The sequence below is a fragment of the Scyliorhinus torazame genome, unplaced genomic scaffold (assembly GCF_047496885.1).
Source record: "Scyliorhinus torazame isolate Kashiwa2021f unplaced genomic scaffold, sScyTor2.1 scaffold_236, whole genome shotgun sequence".
Lineage (NCBI taxonomy): Eukaryota > Metazoa > Chordata > Chondrichthyes > Carcharhiniformes > Scyliorhinidae > Scyliorhinus > Scyliorhinus torazame.
This window is the reverse complement of record NW_027307963.1, coordinates 4477-24139: the sequence shown is the minus strand read 5'-3', so window position 1 is coordinate 24139 and position 19663 is coordinate 4477. Positions and strand designations below refer to the sequence as shown.

At 45.7% G+C, this 19663-nt stretch overlaps 1 protein-coding gene across 1 annotated transcript in view; it reads left to right on the top strand.

Moving 5' to 3' along the window:
- The window catches only part of LOC140405788 (uncharacterized), a gene marked incomplete at its 3' end in the record, with an annotated part of 195401 nt that extends 177505 nt beyond the window's left edge, over positions 1–17896 (top strand). Inside the window, exon 7 of the mRNA XM_072494219.1 lies at positions 17702–17896. Coding sequence (XP_072350320.1) covers positions 17702–17896 — 195 coding nt within the window. The remainder of the gene's footprint in view (positions 1–17701) is intronic.
- Positions 17897–19663: the final 1767 nt, after the last annotated feature.

The following is a 19663-nucleotide window of genomic DNA, read 5'->3' as shown; positions in this document are numbered from 1 at the left end:
AGTGGGTGCCTGGAACTCACTACCGGAGGAGGTAGTGGAGGCAGGGACGATAGGGACATTTAAGGGGCATCTTGACAAATATATGAATAGGATGGGAATAGAAGGATACGGACCCAGGAAGTGTAGAAGATTGTAGTTTAGTCGGGCAGTATGGTTGGCACGGGCTTGGAGGGCCGAAGGGCCTGTTCCTGTGCTGTACATTTCTTTGTTCTTTGTTTGTTGTTGTCCACCACACTAAGAAAACAAACATGGACGGTCAATAGAGAATTAAAGGTGCTATATTTAAATGCACGCAGTGTACGGAACAACGTTGATGAGCTTGTGGCCCAGATTGTGACTGGCAGGTATGATGTGGTAGGCATCACAGAGACGTGGTTGCAGGGGGTTCAGGACTGGCATTTAAACATCCAGGGATTCACAACCTATCGAAAAGACAGAGAGGTGGGCAGAGGGGGCGGGGTTGCCTTGTTAATTAGGAATGAAATTAAATCAATAGCATTAAACGACATAGGGTCAGATGATGTGGAGTCTGTGTGGGTAGAGTTGAGGAACCACAAAGGCAAAAAAAAACCATAATGGGGGTTATGTACAGGCCTCCTAACAGTGGTCAGGACTGGGGGCACAAAATGCACCACAAAATAGAAAGTGCATGTCACAGTGACCATGGGGGACTTCAATATGCAGGTGGACTGGGTAAATAATGCTGCCAGTGGACCCAAGGACAGGGAATTCATTGAATGTTTACAGGAGGGCTCTTTGGAACAGCTTGTGATGGAGCCCACGAGGGAACAGGCCATTCTGGACTTAGTGTTATGTAATGAGCCAGACTTGATTAATGGGGCGTCATTCTCCGACCCCCCAGCGGGTCGGAGAATGGCCGTTGGCCGCCGTGAATCCCACCCCCGCCGGTTGCCGAAGTCTCATGTACCGGATATTCGGCGGGGACGGGAATCGGGCCGCGCCGGTTGGCGGGCCCCCCAGCTGGATTCTCCGGCCCGGATGGGCCGAACTCCCGCCGATAAATTGCCTGTCCCGCCGGCGTAAATTAGAGTACCTATTTACCGGCGGGACAAGGTGGCGTGGGCGGGCTCCGGGGTCCTGTGGGGGGCGCGGGGCGATCTGACCCCGGGGGGTGCCCCCATGGTGGCCTGGCCCGCGTTCGGGCCCACCGATCCGCGAGCGGGCCTGTGCCGTGGGGGCACTCTTTCCCTTCCTCCTCCGCAACGGTTTCCACCATGGCGGAGGCGGAAGAGACTCTCCCCACTGCGCATGCGCGGGAAACTGTCAGCGGCCGCTGACGCTCCCGCGCATGCGCAGGCCTGACATGTCATTTCCGCGCCAGCTGGCGTGGCAACAAAGGCCGTTTCTGCCAGCTGGCGGGGCGGAAATCCCTCCGGCGTCGGCCTAGCCCCTCAATGTTGGAGCTCAGGATGCTGAGCATTCCGCACCTTTGGGGTGGCGTGATGCCCGTCTGATTGGCGCAGTTTTGGGCGCCAGTCGGCGGACATCGCGCCGTTTGGGGAGAATTTCGCCCAAGATCTTAAAGTAAGGGAACACTTAGGAGGCAGTGATCATAATATGGTAGAATTCAATCTCCAATTTGAAAGAAAGAAGGTAGAATCAGATGTAAAGGTGTTACAGTTCAATAAAGGTAACTACAGGGGCATGAGGGAGGAACTGATGAAAATCGACTGGGAGCAGAGCCTAGTGGGAAAGACAGTAGAACAGCAATGGCAGGAGTTTCTGGGAGTAATTGAGGACACAGTACAGAGGTTCATCCCAAAGAAAAGAAAGGTTATCAGAGGGGGGATTTTGCAGCCATGGCTGACAAAGGAAGTCAGGGAATGCATCAAAGCAAAAGAGAAAGCCTATAATGTGGCAAAGAGTAGTGGGAAGTCAGAAGATTGGGAAGGCTACAAAAACAAACAGAGGATAACAAAGAGAGAAATAAGGAAAGAGAGGATCAATTATGAAGGTAGGCTAGACAGTAACATTAGGAATGATAGTAAAATTTCTTTCAATACATTAAAAACAAACGGGAGGCAAAAGTAGACATTGGGCCGCTCCAAAATGACGCTGGTAATCTAGTGATGGGAGACAAGGAAATAGCTGAGGAACTAAATAAGTACTTTGCATCAGTCTTCACAGTAGAAGACATGAGTAATATCCCAACAATTCCGGAGAGTCAGGGGGCAGAGTTGAATATGGTAGCCATCACAAAGGAGAAAGTTCTAGAGAAACGAAGAGGTCTAAAAATGTATAAATCTCCGGGCCCAGATGGGCTACATCCTAGAGTTCTAAAGAAGATAGCTGAAGAAATAGTGGAGGCATTAGTTATGATCTTTCAAAAGTCACTGGAGTCAGGGAAAGTCCCAGAGGATTGGAAAATCGCTGTTGTAACCCCACCTGTTCAAGAAGGGAACAAGGAAAAAGATGGAAAATTATAGGCCAATTAGCCTAACCTCGGTTGTTGGCAAGATTCTAGAATCCATTGTTAAGGATGAGATTTCTAAATTCTTGGAAGTGCAGGATCGGATTAGGACAAGTCAGCATGGATTTAGTAAGGGGAGGTCATGCCTGACAAACCTGTTGGAGTTCTTTGAAGAGATAACAAATAGGTTAGACCAAGGAGAGCCAATGGATGTTATCTATCTTGACTTCCAAAAGGCCTTTGATAAGGTGCCTCACGGGAGACTGCTGAGTAAAATAAGGGCCCATGGTATTCGAGGCAAGGTACTAACATGGATTGACGATTGGCTGTCAGGCAGAAGGCAGAGAGTTGGGATAAAAGGTTCTTTTTTGGAATGGCAACCGGTGACGAGTGGTGTCCCGCAGGGTTCAGTGTTGGGGCCACAGCTGTTCTCTTTATATATCAACAATCTAGATGACGGGACAGGGGGCATTCTGGCTAAGTTTGCCGATGATACAAAGATAGGTGGAGGGGCAGGTAGTATGGAGGAGGTGGGGAGGCTGCAGAAAGATTTAGACAGTTTAGGAGAGTGGTCCAAGAAATGGCTGATGAAATTCAACGTGGGCAAGTGCGAGGTCTTGCACTTTGGAAAAAAGAATAGAGGCATGGACTATTTTCTAAACGGTGACAAAATTCATAATGCTGAAGTGCAAAGGGACTTGGGAGTCCTAGTCTAGGATTCTCTAAAGTTAAACTTGCAGGTTGAGTCCGTAATTAAGAAAGCAAATGCAATGTTGTCATTCATCTCAAGAGGCTTGGAATATAAAAGCAGGGATGTACTTCTGAAGCTTTATAAAGCATTAGTTAGGCCCCATTTAGAATACTGTAAGCAAATTTGGGCCCCACACCTCAGGAAGGACATACTGGCACTGGAGCGGGTCCAGCGGAGATTCACACGGATGATCCCAGGAACGGTAGACCTAACATACGATGAACGTCTGAGGATCCTGGGATTATATTCATTGGAGTTTAGGAGGTTGAGGGGAGATCTAATAGAAACTTACAAGCTAATGAATGGCTTAGATAGGGTGGACGTAGGGAAGTTGTTTCCATTAGCAGGGGAGACTAGGACCCGGGGGCACAGCCTTAGAATAAAAGGGAGTCACTTTAGAACAGAGATGAGGAGAAATTTCTTCAGCCAGAGTGGTGGGTCTGTGGAATTCATTGCCACAGAGGGCGGTGGAGGCCGGGACGTTGGGTGTCTTTAAGACAGAAGTTGATAAATTCTTGATTTATCGAGGAATTAAGGGCTATGGAGAGAGAGCAGGTAAATGGAGTTGAAATCAGCCATGATTTAATGGTGGAGTGGACTCGATGGGCCGAATGGCCTTCCGCTCCTATGTCTTATGGTCTTATGGTCTTACAAGCTTAAATTGACCTTGTCTCAAGTAAAGCTAGACATTAGAAAAATTCTCTGTGAAGGGAGTGGATATGTGGATTGGTTAATGTTATGTTCACTGTTGAAAAACAAGTGCTGACCTTGGTGTTCTACGACACGAATAACAGCGTAACAGCTGCACCGATTCAGCAACTCTGAATGGGCTAGCACAATCACCACGTGGAACGCAACCAATTCCATGGAAAACGGTGCTGGATTCGCCGGGTCCGTGATTGGTGCACATGAGGCTCACACGCCGCAGCCGCACTTAAATGATCCATCCCCGCCCCACACACACAGTCCCAGTCAACAAGGTGGCTGCAAGGAGAGCAGCGCCACAGTTCAGGGATGCTGAGCAGGAGACCCTCCTGGATGGCGTGGAGGAGAGGCGAATATTCCTGTACCGCGGCCCGGGAGGAAGGCCGCCAAGCGCCGCGGTTCGCCATGCCTGGACGCAGGTAGCAGAGGCGGCCAGTGCCGTGGGTATCGTCGTCTGGACTGGCATGCAGTGCAGGAAGAAACTCCACAACCTCCTCAGGGCGGACAAGGTGAGTTGGCAGCGCTGTGCCCCTGGCACTAACACCCCCCCAACCACCACCACCACACACACACTCGGAATCTTGCCTCTGCCCCGGGGGGGTGGCCGAACATGCCAGCCGCAATGGCCGGGTGCTCTGGTCACTGATGCCATCATCTGCCCAACCCCTGGGCTGCATGCGTTGGACCGTCTAACAGTGTTGTTGTTTGTGTGTGTGTGTGGTACACCCCCACCCTCTCCACCCAGGAGAAGGCCACAAACAACCACCTGGAGAAGGCTGGAGGAAGACCACCAGACCTGCGGCCCCTCACCGTGCCCGAGCAGGGGGCACTGGGCATGGTCGGCGGCCTGGAGGAAAGGGAGGTCGCCAAGGTGGAGGTCAGCGGTGGGCGAGCAAGTGAGACCCTGCTTAGTTGCGGATCCCCATGACATGTGTGTGGACAACCGCACCCACCCTCCCATCCCGCACCCCCCTCAATCCCTTCACCCCGCTCACCCTCACCCTCATCACCCTTACCCCCGCCGCTCCCCGGCCCGCTGTCTAATCATGCATGTCGTCTTGTGTCTTACAGGACCTGCCGGTGAAGGGGCCGGTCCACCCGAAGCCCCCCCCTCCCCCTACCAGTGCCAGAGCCGGTGCTGCTAGACGGCCGAGCACTGACAGGGAGAGCAGCCCGAACACCAGCCCTCCGCCCGAGACTCAGGATACCCCGGAGCTTGGTTCGGAGGATGACACTGACTTTCCGTCACAGCTGTCTCAAACACCCCCCACCACCTCAGAGACCATCACCTTGGTTGGGCACATTAGTGAAGAGGCTCCTGGGACACTCTCTGATGAACATCGCATCCGGTTCAGCAGGTGGAGGTATGAGCAGCCGAGGGGCCGGAAGGTCGGAGGGCAAGCCGGCCCCAGGAACCAACTGCCGTCTAGCCGGGTCCCAGCCACAAGAAACTGTTTGTACTGGTCCGTGTGTGCATATAGGGCGTCCGTGACGGCACGGATGCACCTGCCTGTGAGATCCCAGACAGGTCCCCATTCGGCGACTGGAATGGCCCCGTTGCATAAAAGTTCAGGGCGACCGTCACCTTGATGGTACCGGGAGCGTGTGTCCTCCCCCATACCTCCGCGGTGCCAGGTGTGCATCATCTGGCAGATGTGTGTCTCACAGTCCCTCTGCTCATCCGCAGTCTCCGTCTGCATGCCCGGTCCGGCAGGTCCTCGAACGATATGTCGTTCCAGTACATGCGGGGCCTCATGCGGCGCCTCCTTGGCACCTCCACCTCCTCCTCTGCCTGTTGAGCGCCCGGTCCTCCAGCCTGTGTGGGTACCACCTGCCCCTCTGCAGCCCGCTCCGCTGCTGCAGCTTCCCCCTCCTCTCTGAGCGGCCCCTGCTCACGCGGCCGCAGGGCATCTCGCAGGGCCATCACCACAAAGGCCAGCATCGTAGGTTGGTGTCCGAATGCCATTCTTTGCAGGGGGTGAAAGGCCAACATGTTAGCATGGTGCGTACTCCCGTGCCCATCCAGATGCCATCGGCTACACGGTGGCCTGGTTGGCACTGTGGGCCCCGCCCATGCATATCCACCCTCACCCTCCCCTTGCTTATCAATAATCTATCTAGCTCTGTCTTAAAAGTATTCAAAAACGTTCCCATTGCCTTTTGAGGAAGAGAATTCCAAAGACACTCAACCTTCTGAGAGAAAAAAAATTCTCATCTCTGTCTTAAATGGGATACACTTTATATTTAAATAGTGGCCCTTAGTTCTAAATTCTCCCACAAGGGGTTATGGCCTTTCCACACCCACCCTGTTAGCACCCCTCAGGATCTTATATATTTCAGTTGTGTTGCCTCTTACTCTTCTAAACTCCAGTAGACGCAAACCTAACCAGTCCAACCATTCCTCATAATACAAGTCTCCCAATCCTGGTATTAGTCTGGTAAACCTCTTCTGAACCACTTCCAGTGCATTTACATCCTTCTGTAAACAAGGAGACCAATACAGTACACAATATTCCTGATGTTGTCTCACCAATGCCCTGTATAACAAAAGCCTAACTTTTATATTCAATTCCCCTTGGAATAAATGCTAACATTCTATTTGCTTTCCTAATTACTTGCTGTACCTACATACTAACCTTTTGCGATTCATGCACCAGCACATCCAGATCCCTCTGCATCTCGGAACTCTGCAATCTCTCAGCATTTAGATAATATGTTTCTTTTTTATTCTTCCTGCCAAAATGAATAATTTCACATTTTCCCATATTTTACTTCATTTGCCAGATCTTGACCCACTCACGTAATCTATTTATATATTTTTGTACCTGCCTCATATTCTCGTCACAACTTAATTTCCTACCTATCTTCGTATCATCTTCAAATTTAGCAACCATGAAGTATTCCATTCATCCAAGTCATTGATGTAAACTAAAACGTTGAGGCCCAGCACTGATCCCTTTGCTTTTTGTTACCTTTGCTATTTTCCAATCTAATGGAACCTTTCCTGAATCGAGGGAATTTTAGAAAATTAAAACCAATGCATCAACTATCTCACTAGCCACTTCCTTAAAGGTGTGAGGATGAAGTCCATCAGGACTGAGGGACATGTCAGCCCGCAGCTCCAACAATTTGCTCAGTACCACTACCCGGTGATTGTTATTTTCTGAAGTTCCTCCCGCTCTTCTTTCTGGGATATTACTTTATTCTCTATGGTGAAGAACGATGCAAAATACCTGTTGAATTTATCTACCATCTACTTATTTTCTATCGTCAGTTCCCCAGACTCACTTTCTACAGGACCAGCGCTCACTTTGTTGATGTTCAGGGATATGCTTCAAAGGGGTGTTCCAGATTGCCTGCTGTAGCTTTGCCCAAGTGAACTATTCAAACTCTACACTCCAGGTCCAAGTATGAGGAAATATAAATACAAAGAAGGACATGAAAAATAGGCGGTGGGATTATCCGGGACGTGATTCCAGGTATGAACCAGGGGCCAAGGTGGGTGGTCAGCAAGGTGACTGTCCTGCAGGCCGCGGCAATGGTGGTCTGTGACTGGACACTATCCTAGACCCATGGGGGTCTCTTCTCCCCCCCCCCCCCCACCCCCCCCCAGCCAGCCAGCCCAGCCTAGCCAGTGTCTAGCCTGGACGCCCACGGTCATGCCTGTCCGTGTCGTACCTTCTCTCTCTCCCTCATCAGACACGCCACCTGTTTCCCCATTTTTAAAAGCACAAGTGAACCTCGTCGTCAGGAATTCCCTCCAGTGGAGGCGGAAAATCATAGAGACCCCGGAGAATACTTGGTGATTGGCCCATTGATGATATGCCAGTGGTGTTTACTGTACATGCGGAGTAGAACGCATTGACGCCACTGTCGAGGCACCGGAGAATTGCGATTTGGGGTGAAACCGGCGGCCACCATGATTTCGGCATTAGAACCGATTCACCGGTGAATCGTATTTCCCAATTCCATAAGACCATAAGATATCGGAGCAGAATTAGGCCACTCGGCCCACTGAGTCTGCTCAATCATGGCTGATATTTTTCTCATCCCCATTCTCCTGCCTTCTCCCCATAATTTCTGATTCCCTTTTATTAATCAAGAACCTATCTATCTCTGTCTTAAAGACACTCAGTGATATGGCCTCCACAGCCTTCTGCGGCAAAGTGTTCCACAGATTCACCACCCTCTGGCTGAAGAAATTCCTCCTCATCTCTGTTTTAAAGGATTGTCTCTTTAGTCTGAGATGGTGTCCTCTGCTTCTAGTTTTCCCGACAAGTGGAAACATCCTCTCCACATCCACTCTATCCAGGCCTCGCAGTATCCTGTAAGTTTCAATAAGATCCCCCCTCATCCTTCTAAACTCAATGAGTACATACCCAGACTCCTTAACCGTTCCTCATATGACAAGCTCTTCATTCCAGGAATCATTCTTGTGAACCTCCTCTGGACCCTTTCCAAAGTCAGCACATCTTTCCTTAGATACAGGGCCCAAAACTGCTCACAAAACTCCAAATGGGGTCTGACCAGAGCCTTATACAGCCTCAGAAGTACATCTCTGGTCTTGTATTCTAGCCATCTCGACATGAATACTAACATTGCATTTGCCTTCCTAACTGCCAACTGAACCTACGTGTTAACCTTGTCATTTCAGAGTACCTTCAAGAAATGGGTGTTTATAAATGGATATGTATATAAATATCTGTAGTGAGAGGACCTTTAAGAAATGGGTGTTTACTACTGCAGTGATGTCAGAGAGTGGGTGGAGCTGGGCTGTCTCAGCTTTTTACTTTCGTTTTAGGCTGTTTGCTGCAGGGTGTGTTTCAGTTTCATTTTCAGAGCTGGATAGCTGCAGTCACAGCCAGAAGGTGTATTAGAGTCTCTCTCTGTAATGTAAAGAATGTAAATCGATCCTTTGGTGATTTAAAACTAATAACCGCTCTCAGTATTGACTTTAACCTGATGTGCTTCTGTTAAAAGTTTTGTTTTAAGTCTTATGGATGTTAAAAGGACAGCTTAAGGATTACTTAGTGTTGTATTCTTTGGGGGTTACATTTGCATTGATGGTTGCTAAGATGTTCACTGCATGTTTTAAAAAGGTTAACTTGAGTTCATAGAATAAACATTTTGTTTTGCTTTTAAAAAATAGTTTTCCATTTCTGCTGTACCAGAATCATACCACAATCTAGTAAAGGTTGTGGGTCAGGTGAACTCCATGATGCACTTTGGGGTTCTCTAAGCCCTGGCCCATAACAAATTGGGGGCTCGTCTGCAATAAAAGTCTATCCATTGGATTGGCTTAGTGAACTTAAAGACAGTGAGGGGTGAGCATATTGTGGTTGCTTTTCAGGTACGGTATTTCAGTTTAAGTAGGGAGTGTGTTGTGGACAATGGCTCTTTCAGAGGCTCTGAAGATTTTGGGTGTGGAAACGGTCACATGCAGTACCTTACGGACAGAGACTAAAAGCAGACTGTTAGATTTGGCAAAAACATTGCAGCTAACATTACCTGACAAAATGCGAAAAGATGAGGTAATTATGGCGGTGGCTAAGCATTTAAAGTTGCCTGAGATACAGTTTGACTCATTGGAAATGGCAAAAATTCAGTTACAAATTAAGCAAATGGAACATGAGAGAATTAAAGCAGCTTGAATATGAAAGAGAGAGAGAGGAATAAGAAAGAGAGAGAGAAGAAAAAGAGAGGGAAGAAAGGAAAACAGAAAGAATAGCTCGAGCAGAACAAAAAGAAAGAGAAAGGGAGATACAGAACAGGGAAACAGATAAAGAGAGAGAGTTTGAAATTCAGAAAATGGCCATGAAACATGACAGTCAGTTAAAATTGGCAGACGTAAAGGGAAACGTACAGTTGGTGGATAGTGATGAGGATAGTGAGAAAGAGTCATAGTCGAAGGCTTGGTGGGAATCTATTTAAATATGTCCAAGCATTGCCAAGGTTTGATGAGAAGGAAGTAGAAGCCTTTTTCGTTTCATTTGAGAAGGTAGCTAAACAAATGAAATGGCCACAGGACATGTGGGTATTACTGATTCAAACAAAGCTGATAGGTAGGGCTATTGAAGTGTTTGCATCTCTACCGGAGGAGGTATCTGAGGCGTATGAAGAGGTGAAAAAATCCATCTTAGGTGCATATGAACTAGTACCTGAAGCCTACAGACAAAGGTTTAGAAATTTAAGGAAATAATTTGGTCAAACATACATGGAGTTTGAAAAAAAAACCCAGAGTAATTTTGATAGGTGGATAAGGGCTTTGAAAATAGACCAAACGTATGAAGCTCTCAGAGAAATTATACTTTTGGAGGAGTTTAAAAATTCAATTCCTGATGTGATGAGAACTCATGTGGAAGAGCAGAGGGTCAAAACTGCGAGATTAGCAGCAGAAATGGCAGATGATTATGAATTAGTTCATAAATCAAAGCTTGGTTTTCGTCATCAGTTTCAGCCTGTGAGGGATAGTAACTGGGGACATGAGAAATACTCAAGTGGTAAAGGTAAAGGTGATTTGATGAGAGATGATAAGGAGAGTGTACCTCAGATTAAAAAATAAATCCAGGGAGGGTGGAAAAGAGATGAAAAGTTTCAAATGTTTTCACTGTAATAAACTAGGCCATGTAAAGTCACAGTGTTGGTGGTTGAAGAAAAGCACTGGGAAGGCTGATGTGGTAAAACAGGATAAGACGGTGGGGTTTGTTAAAGTGGTAAAGGAAAGCCCAAGTGAAGCGAAGGAGGTGCAAAAGATTGTACAGCCTGATTAAGAGGTGATTGATAAGAAGGTGCCAGATCTCTTTAAAGAATTTACTTGTGTGGGTAAAGTTTACTCATGAGTACCAGGAGGAGCAGGTAAAGAAGTCACAATTTTAAGAGATATGGGAGCTAGTCAATCTTTAATAGTAAGAGATGAGGAGTTATGTAGTCTGGGAAGAATATTGCCAGAAAAGGTGATAATATGTGTAATTCAGTGTGAGTGGAGTAGCGTTTAATTATATAAGGTACGTTTGGAAAGTTCAGTGAAGAGTGCTGAAGTGGTAGTAGGAGTAATAGAGAAACTATCTTGTCCAGGAATACAGTTTATCTTGGGTAATGATATAGCTGGATCGCAGGTGGGAGTGATGCCTACTGTGGTTGATAAGCCAGTGGAAAATCAGACAACTGAAGTGTTGAAGGACGAATATCCTGGGGTTTTTCCGGATTGTTTGGTAACAAGGTCGCAAAGTCACAGGTTAAGACAAGAGGAGAAATCAAAGAGTGAAGATGACGTTGAAGTGCAATTATCTGAAACGATTTTTGATCAGATGATTGAAAAAGAACAAGAACAGGTGGAGGAGGAGGCGGATATTTTTAGTTCAGGAAAATTGGCGGAGTTACAACAGAAAGATATAGAAATACAACGGACGTATCAGAAAGCATATACGGAAGAGGAATCTGAGTGTATACCAGTGTTATTACCGTAAAAGTGATGTCTTGAATGAGAAAATGGAGACCTTTACATATGCAGGCGGATGAAAAGTGGGCAGAAGTTCATCAAGTAGTATTGCCGGTAGGGTATAGAAAGGAGGTGTTACGAGTTGCACATGAAGTACCAGTGGGAGGTCATTTGAGAATAAGGAAAACTCAAGCTAAAATCCAGAAACATTTTTTATTGGCCTGGACTACATAAAGATGTAGTTAAATGTTGTCAATCATGTCACACATGGCAAGTGAGAGGGAAACCTCAAGCAGTGATAAAACCAGCATCCTTAATACCCATTCCAGCATTTGAGAAACCTTTTACAAGGGTCCTAATTGATTGTTTTGGACCGCTTCCTACAACGGAAAGTGGGAATCAGTATCTTTTTACTATAATGGATGTGTCTACTAGGTTTCTAGAGGCCATTCCTGTACTTAATATTACAGCTAAAAAGATTGTGGAGGAGTTACTAAAATTCTTTACTAGATATGGACTACCCACAGAAATACAATCGGATCAAGGATCAAATTTTACCTCAAAGTTATTTAAAGAAGTTATGGATAGCTTAGGAATAAAACAATTTAAATCAACTGCGTACCATCCAGAATCGCAGGGAGCATTAGAAAGGTGGCATCAGACATTAAAGACAATGTTGAGGGCTTATTGTCACGATTATGCAGAGGATTGGGATAAAGGAATTCCATTCGTACTGTTTGCAATTAGGGATGCACCTAATGAGTTAACCAAATTTAGTCCTTTTGAACTAATCTTTTGTCATGAGGTAAGAGGACGACTTAAATTGATTAAGGAAAAATTGGTGAGTGAGAAATCAGAACTTACATTATCGGATTACGTGTCAAATTTTAGGGAACGATTAAATAGAGCAGGTGAATTGGCTAGGCAACATTTGAAAGTTGCACAAAATGTGATGAAACGGGTAGCGGACAAGAAATCCAAATTTCTTAGTTTTGCCAGTGGAGATAAAGTTTTTGTGTTGTTACCAGTGGTAGGTGAACCTTTTAAAGCAAGGTTTTGTGGACCTTATCAGATTGAAAGGAAATTAAGTGAGGTGAATTATGTGGCGAAAATGCTGGATAGAAGCAAAACTCATCGAGTGTGTCATGTGAATATGCTTAAAAGGTACTTTGAAAGGGAAGGAGAGAAAAGGGAGGAGGTTTTAATGATTCCAACGCAAAGTGATGAACCAAATCCAGATGACTGTGAATTTGACATACCTCAAATTAAATTGAAAAATGAGGATGTTCTTAAAAATTGGGATAAATTGTTAAGTTACCTTCCAGAGGAAAAATGGACTGACCTGAAAGAGTTATTGATATCACATGGGCATATTTGTGGAGATAAATTGGGAAGTACTAAAATGGCTATACATGATATAGATGTGGGAAATGCTGTTCCAATCAAACAACATCCATACAGACCTAACCCTTTAAAATTGGCACAGGTTAACAAAAAGATTGAGAATATGCTTAAAAATGGCATAATTGAAGTGGGTTGCAGCCAATGGAGCTCACCCATAGTGATTGTACCAAAATCAGACGGTACCCAACGGTTGTGTATGGACTATAGAAAGGTTAATGCAGTTACAAAAACGGACTCTTATCCTATCCCACGTTTGAAGGATTGCATTGAGAAAGTGGGACAATCAGTTTTTATTTCCAAACTGTGGAATTCATTGCCACAGAGGGCAGTGGAGGCCAGGACGTTGAGTGTCTTTAAGACAGAAGTTGATAAATTCTTGATTTCTCGAGGAATTAAGGGCTATGGAGAGAGAGCGGGTAAATGGAGTTGAAATCAGCCATGATTGAATGGTGGAGTGGACATGATGGGCCGAATGGCCTTATGTCCGCTCCTATGTCTTATGGTCTTATGGTCCTATGGATTTAGTTAAAGGTTACTGGCAGGTACCTTTATCCGAAAGGGCGAAGGAGATTTCAGCTTTTGTGACTCCAGATGGTATATACCAATTCAAAGTTATGCCATTTGGCATGAAAAACGCCCCAGCCACATTTTAACGGTTAACTAACAAAGTCATTTTAGGATTACCCAATTGTGCGGTATACATCGACGATCTGGTAATTTTCAGCCAGACATGGAAAGAACATTTAAAACATCTGATGGAGTTATTCGATCAACTTCAGGAGGCGGGTTTGGTGATAAACACAGCCAAAAGTGAATTTGGAAAAGCCCAAGTCACTTTCCTTGGCCATACAATTGGACAGGGTCGAATGGTCCCACGGGATGTGAAAACAAACGTTATTGGGGAGTTTCCGATACCCTCTACACGACGGGAAATAATGCGATTTCTTGGTATGAGCGGATTTTACCAGAAATTTGTACCGAATTTCAGCAGTGTGGTTGCTCCACTGACGGACTTGGTCAAGACGCGTAACAAATTCCAGTGGACAGCGGAGTGTCAGCAGACATTTGACGGCCTGAAGGCTGTGTTAACCACTGCTCCTGTGTTAGCCATCCCAAATTATACCAAACCATTCAAAGTGGCGGTTGATGCGAGTGATGTAGGTGCGGTGCTTCTACAAGACGACGACGAAGGGCTAGAGTGGCCTATTGGTATTTTTCAAAGAAATTGAATTCTTACTAGAAAAAGTATTCAACGATTGAGAAGGAGATGTTGAGTTTGCTGCTAGCTTTGCAGCATTTTCACATTTATGTGACCAGCAATCCGCCTGACACCATTATATGTACTGATCATAATCCGTTGACGTTTTTGGAGCGATTCCAGAATAACAATGCAAGGCTGTTTCGCTGGAGTTTATTGTTACAGCCAATTCATTTAAAAATAATACATGTGGCAGGACGAGAAAACGTGATAGCCGATGCTTTGTCACGAATGTGATGAATGAAAGCAATTTCAGTTGGAGGAAGAAGAAAAAAAAGAAATGGACTATATTATTATACCTGTTTGCGTGTGTTGTTTTTTGAAACAAAAAAGTATATTTACTGTGTGCATTTCTTAAAGGATAGTGAAAAGGTGAAAAATGAAACCATCTTGAAGTTGATGGTTTATTTTTTTCTCTTGGGGGGGGGGGTATTGTGATAATATCTTTAAGAAATGGATGTTTATAAATGGGTATGTATATAAATAGCTGTAGTGAGAGTACCTTTAAGAAATGGGTGTTTACTAATTCAGTGATGTCAGAGATTGGTGGAGCTGGGCTGTCTGTCAGCTTTTTACTTTCGTTTTGGGCTGTTTGCTGCAGGGTGTGTTTAGTTTCGTTTTCAGAGCTGGATAGCTGCAGTCACAGCCAGAAGGTGTATTAGAGTGTCTCTGTAATCTAGAGAATGTAAATCGATCCTTTGGTGATTTAAAACTAATAACTGCTCTCAGTAGTGACTTTAACCTGATGTGCTTCTGTTAAAAGTTTTGGTTTAAGTCTTATGGATGTTAAAAGGACAGCTTAAGGATTACTTAGTGTTGTATTCTTTGGGGGTTATATTTGCATTGATGGTTGCTAAGATGTTCACTGTATGTTTTAATAAGGTTAACTTGAGTTCATAGAATAAACATTGTTTTGCTTTTAAAAAATACTTTTCCATTTCTGCTGTATCACACCTGTAGAGTGGGCCGTGTGCTTCCCATACCACAATCTAGTAAAAGTTGTGGGTCAGGTGAACTCCATGATACACTTTGGGGTTCTCTAAACCCTGGCCCATAACAACCTTAAGAGAATCGCGAACAAGGACTCCCAAGTCTCTTTGTTCTTTCAGATTTCCAAAGCATTTCCCCATTTAGAAATAGTCTATGCCTCCATTCCTCCTTCAAAAGTGCATAAGCTCACATGTTTCCACATTGTATTCCATCCGCCACTTCTTTGCCCACTCTCCTAGCCTTTCCAAATCCTTCTGCAGCCCCACTGCTTCCTCAACACTACCTGTCCCTCTACAGATCGTTGTATCATCTGCAACCTTTGCAAAAGTGCCTTCAGTACCTTCTTCCAGATCATTAATGTATATTGTGAAAAGTTGTGGTCCCAGCACAGACCCCTGAGGTACACCACTAGTCACTGGCTGCCATCCTGAAAAAGACCGCTTTATCCCCACTCCCTGCCTGCTGCCAGTCAGCCAATCCTCTATCCATGACAGGATCTTACCATTAACACCATGGGCTTTTAACCTATCTTAACAGTCTCCTATACGTCACTTTGTCAAAGGCCTTCTGGAAATCTAAATAAATCACGTCCACTGGTTCTCCTTTATCTAACTTCCTTGTTACCTCCTCAAAGAACTCTAACAGATTTGTTAGACATGATCTCCTTTTGACAAAGCCGTGCTGACTCAGTCCTATTTTATCATGCACTTCCAAGTACTCCGCGATCTCATCTTTAATAATGGACTCTAAAATCTTACCAATGACCAAAGTCAGCCTTAACCGGCCTATAATTTCCCGTCTTCTACCTCCCTCCCTTGTTAAACAGCGGTGTTACATTAGCCACATTCCAGTCCTCTGGGACCTTTGCTGCCTCCAGTGATTCCTGAAAGATCACCACCAATGCCTCCACAATCTCCTCAGCTATCTCTTTTAGAACCCTGGGGTGTAGACCATCCGGTCCAGGTGATTTATCCACCTTCAGACCTTTCAGTTTCCCCAGAACTTTCTCCTTAGTGATGGCCACTGCACTCATCTCTGCCCCCTTATTCTCTTGAAGCTCTGGCCGCCCACTGGTGTCTTCCACCGTGAAGACTGATGCAAAGTAACTATTCAGTTCCTCTGCCATTTCTTTGTTTCCTATTATTACTTCTCCAGCCACATTTTCCAGTGGTCCAATGTCTATTTTTGCCGTCCTATTATCTTTCTCTATTGAAAAAAACTCTTCCCATCTTCCTTTATATTACTAGCTAGCTTGCACTCATATTTCATCTTCTCCCCCCGATTGCTTTTTTCATTGTCATCTGCTCGCTTGTAAAGGCTTCACAATCCTCTGGCTTCCCACTAATCCTTGCCACTTTGTATGCTTTTTCTTGTCAGCCAGTGGAGAATCCCGCTCAAGATATTTTCTCTTATCAGCACAGTGCTGATCATGTGGTGATATAATAGAAGTATGTTTAAAATTATGAAAGAATTTGAGAGGATCATAGAAGCAGCAGTTAAGGAATTGAGACCTGGAGGCATAGATAAAAGATTTAATGTATGTGTTTTCACACAGAGTTTAATTGAATACTTTGCTTTCTCTATTTGTTATTTAAGACAATATACATTTCAGAGCAATGACTGTTTTCACCTAGGTCGTTAGACTGCTACCTAGCAAGGTGACGAGTATAATTAAAACTGAAATTGCTTTGTAGACAGTAACTACATTATACAGCAGCAAAACTGGTCTATGAGTAATGTCCATGGAAAATGTGATACTGACATCTAACCCTCTATTATAAAATATAAAGCCTGCCATTAGTAATATTTGCTGGATGTTACATAGTGGCAGGTGTCTGACGACTGCCTCTTAGAATATTCAGCACCAAATGATATCACTATGTATGTCCTTTGCAGTCTTAGTATTTGATCTAGAGGGTATTCTTAAATTAATAGTTTACATTTGGCTTACTGCCACTTTAGCTATTAACTGGAATTGCTGAAGGTAACAGCACAGGCTGAATTAAGCTGCCTAGAAGGTGCTTCTCTTGTGTAGGTGTCATATCTATACCTCTAGCAATGAAAAGACATTGTGGACTGTATTTTTATTGCGATGTTTTATCTTTAATAGCACTGATGTTGACTTGGCAGGATGGGTGTGAGGTCCACTATTTTGCTGCTGATCCCATCATATCGCCCAATGTCAGCCTAATTTGGATTTTTTTTTTTAAAGAGCTCACAATAATAATCTTTATTGTCACAAGTAGGCTTACATTAACACTGCAATGAAGTTACTGTGAAAAGCACCTAGTCGCCACATTCGCCCCAGGCGCCTGTTCGGGTACACAATGGCCTAATTACCTAACTGCACGTCTTTCGGGATTTGTGGGAGGAAACCGGAGCACCCAGAGGAAACCCACGCAGACACAGGGATAATGTGCCGATTCTGCACAGGCAGTGACCCAAGCTAGGAATCAACCCTGGGACCCTGGTGCTGTGAAGCAACAGTGCTAACCACTATGCTACCATGCTCCTACTCTTATCTGTGCTGAGGAGTTATGGGTAGGGCAGGAGAATAAGTGTTGTGCTGGCCTTCAACTCCTGCAACTGCGTGGGCGGAATAAAGAGCAAAGCCTGTGATGAAGTTGGAAAACTCTGCTGGTAAGAAAGAGTGCATTGATTGGTCTGCCATTGGTTGCACTCACTGGGTTTGACTAATTTTTAAATGCCTTCTATTGGTCATAGCAACAGTGGTCTCCGGTAACACAATGGCATTACTGGTCTTGACTCATGCTGAAATCATCGGAAATGTGATGTATGATATGATATATTGCCGTATGTGCATTTGTGGGTACACATTTCAGTGCATGCTTCTGCCATTTGACATCACTTCACATGAAATAGACTACGTGAAGTCATCTAGTAATTTTCAGGAAGGCGGTATTCCATCCTTTTGTCTGATTTGTTCACTCTCCTGCTGAAACACTGCCCAAAACTGGGTAGTCATTCCTTGAAGAATTTGGCTCAAAATTCAAATGCACACAGTATGAGCATGCAGACAATATGCACAGGTAAAGACTAGCTGATCCATCATGCCTGCTCATGATGGATGTTCGAGCATTTCCTGCCTCCAGCGTCCCGTCCCGTCCCCCCCCCTCCAGCCGCCAACATCAACCCCCCCCCCCACAACATGTAATATCTTGACACAGACAATTACACCGCCAATTTCATTGCCGTTTTAATTAAAATTATCAATTTTAATGTTCATTTTAATGGATGTGGATGATACAGTCTTTGTAACTGTGGGTAAAATGTGAAGTTCCTCTACTCATTAAAATGAATAAAGAGCAGTCAGCTCTAATACTTAATTTTTCCAACCAGAGTAGGTCTTGAATTTGCGATGGTAGACCTCAGCATCTGATTGCCCAAACCAAAATGCTTTATTCGTACCTGCTTTTTCTAGGATAGGATTTTTAATGGGCTTCTGAATCAAGGCTCCAATGGTGGTCAGTTGCCAGCACTAACATGTGATTTTGTATAACCTGTGTGAAATCTGTGATTTTCGTCAAATTGGATAATTAATTGGCAGAGAGTAGGGTTGCCATCCTGGAGGGGTCTTGAAACTGAAAGGCCCAAAGGAGGCCCTCCTGCTTGAAAGCATCAGCAGGATTCTACAGCAGTTAAACAAGGTAGAGGGAATCCCAAAATGGCAGCACCCTTTCACTAACGCTTTCATATTTAATCGAAGATTAGGTCTTTATAACCTGGCAAACACTATTGGGTAAGGAAGAGATCTTCCATAGTGTAACCTGAAGCTGCTGTGAAACCCAGACTAACATCAAGGGCCTTGGACCCAACCTGAACACTGGCAACCCCCAGGGCTGGATTCTCTGCAGTCCCGTGCCACAATCGCGTTCGGCGCAGGGGCGGAGAATCGATGTTCCCGACCGAATCGGGTCCGGCGATTCTCCGGTCCCGACTGGCTGGGGTGCCATTGCCTGAGGCCCTCCCAGCGATACGACGATCCCGACCAGCCGAGTTCCCAACATCGTGGAACTAATGTGGTATGGCCGGTGGGGATTCTTGCACAGCGGCTGTAGACTCAGTCTGCGGCTGCCCTGGTGGGGGGCGGGGGGGATCAAGCACGGGGAGGGGGTGGGGGGGCATAGGGGCGGACGGGGGCAGTGAACGGGCTGGTCTGATCCAGCGGCCCACAGCCAATTGGTGGGGGGGGGGGGGGGGGGGGGGGGGGGCATTGTTTGTTGGTCTTGGTCTGCGGTCCGAATCCGCCATGGCGCTCGGCGCGGCCGCTGAAGGTCGCCGCTGTGCGCATGCGCGGACTCGTAACTGTAAGTGTGGGGGCTCCCCGGGTCCCTGCTCGCCCCCTGCAGGTAAGTGAATACCCGGTGAATTTTTGCAGGAAACTGGGAGTGAAACGCCAGCGTTTTTACGCCGGCGTGGGGACATAGCCCCATTTTTGGAGAATCCAGCCCCCAGTTTGCCACTAGGAGACTCCCTCCAGGCAGCTACATCATCCCCTGCCACCTTTGGGGACCTGGGGGTCAACTAGCTGGCTTTCAATAATCGGCCTCAATTAATCTTTAATTAGCTTAATAGGCTGCCCATTGCTTGTGGTAGGCAGCCGTGCCACATGGTAACCCCAGGCCCTGAAATATGGACTGGGGTCAGGGTGGAGCCAGGATGCGG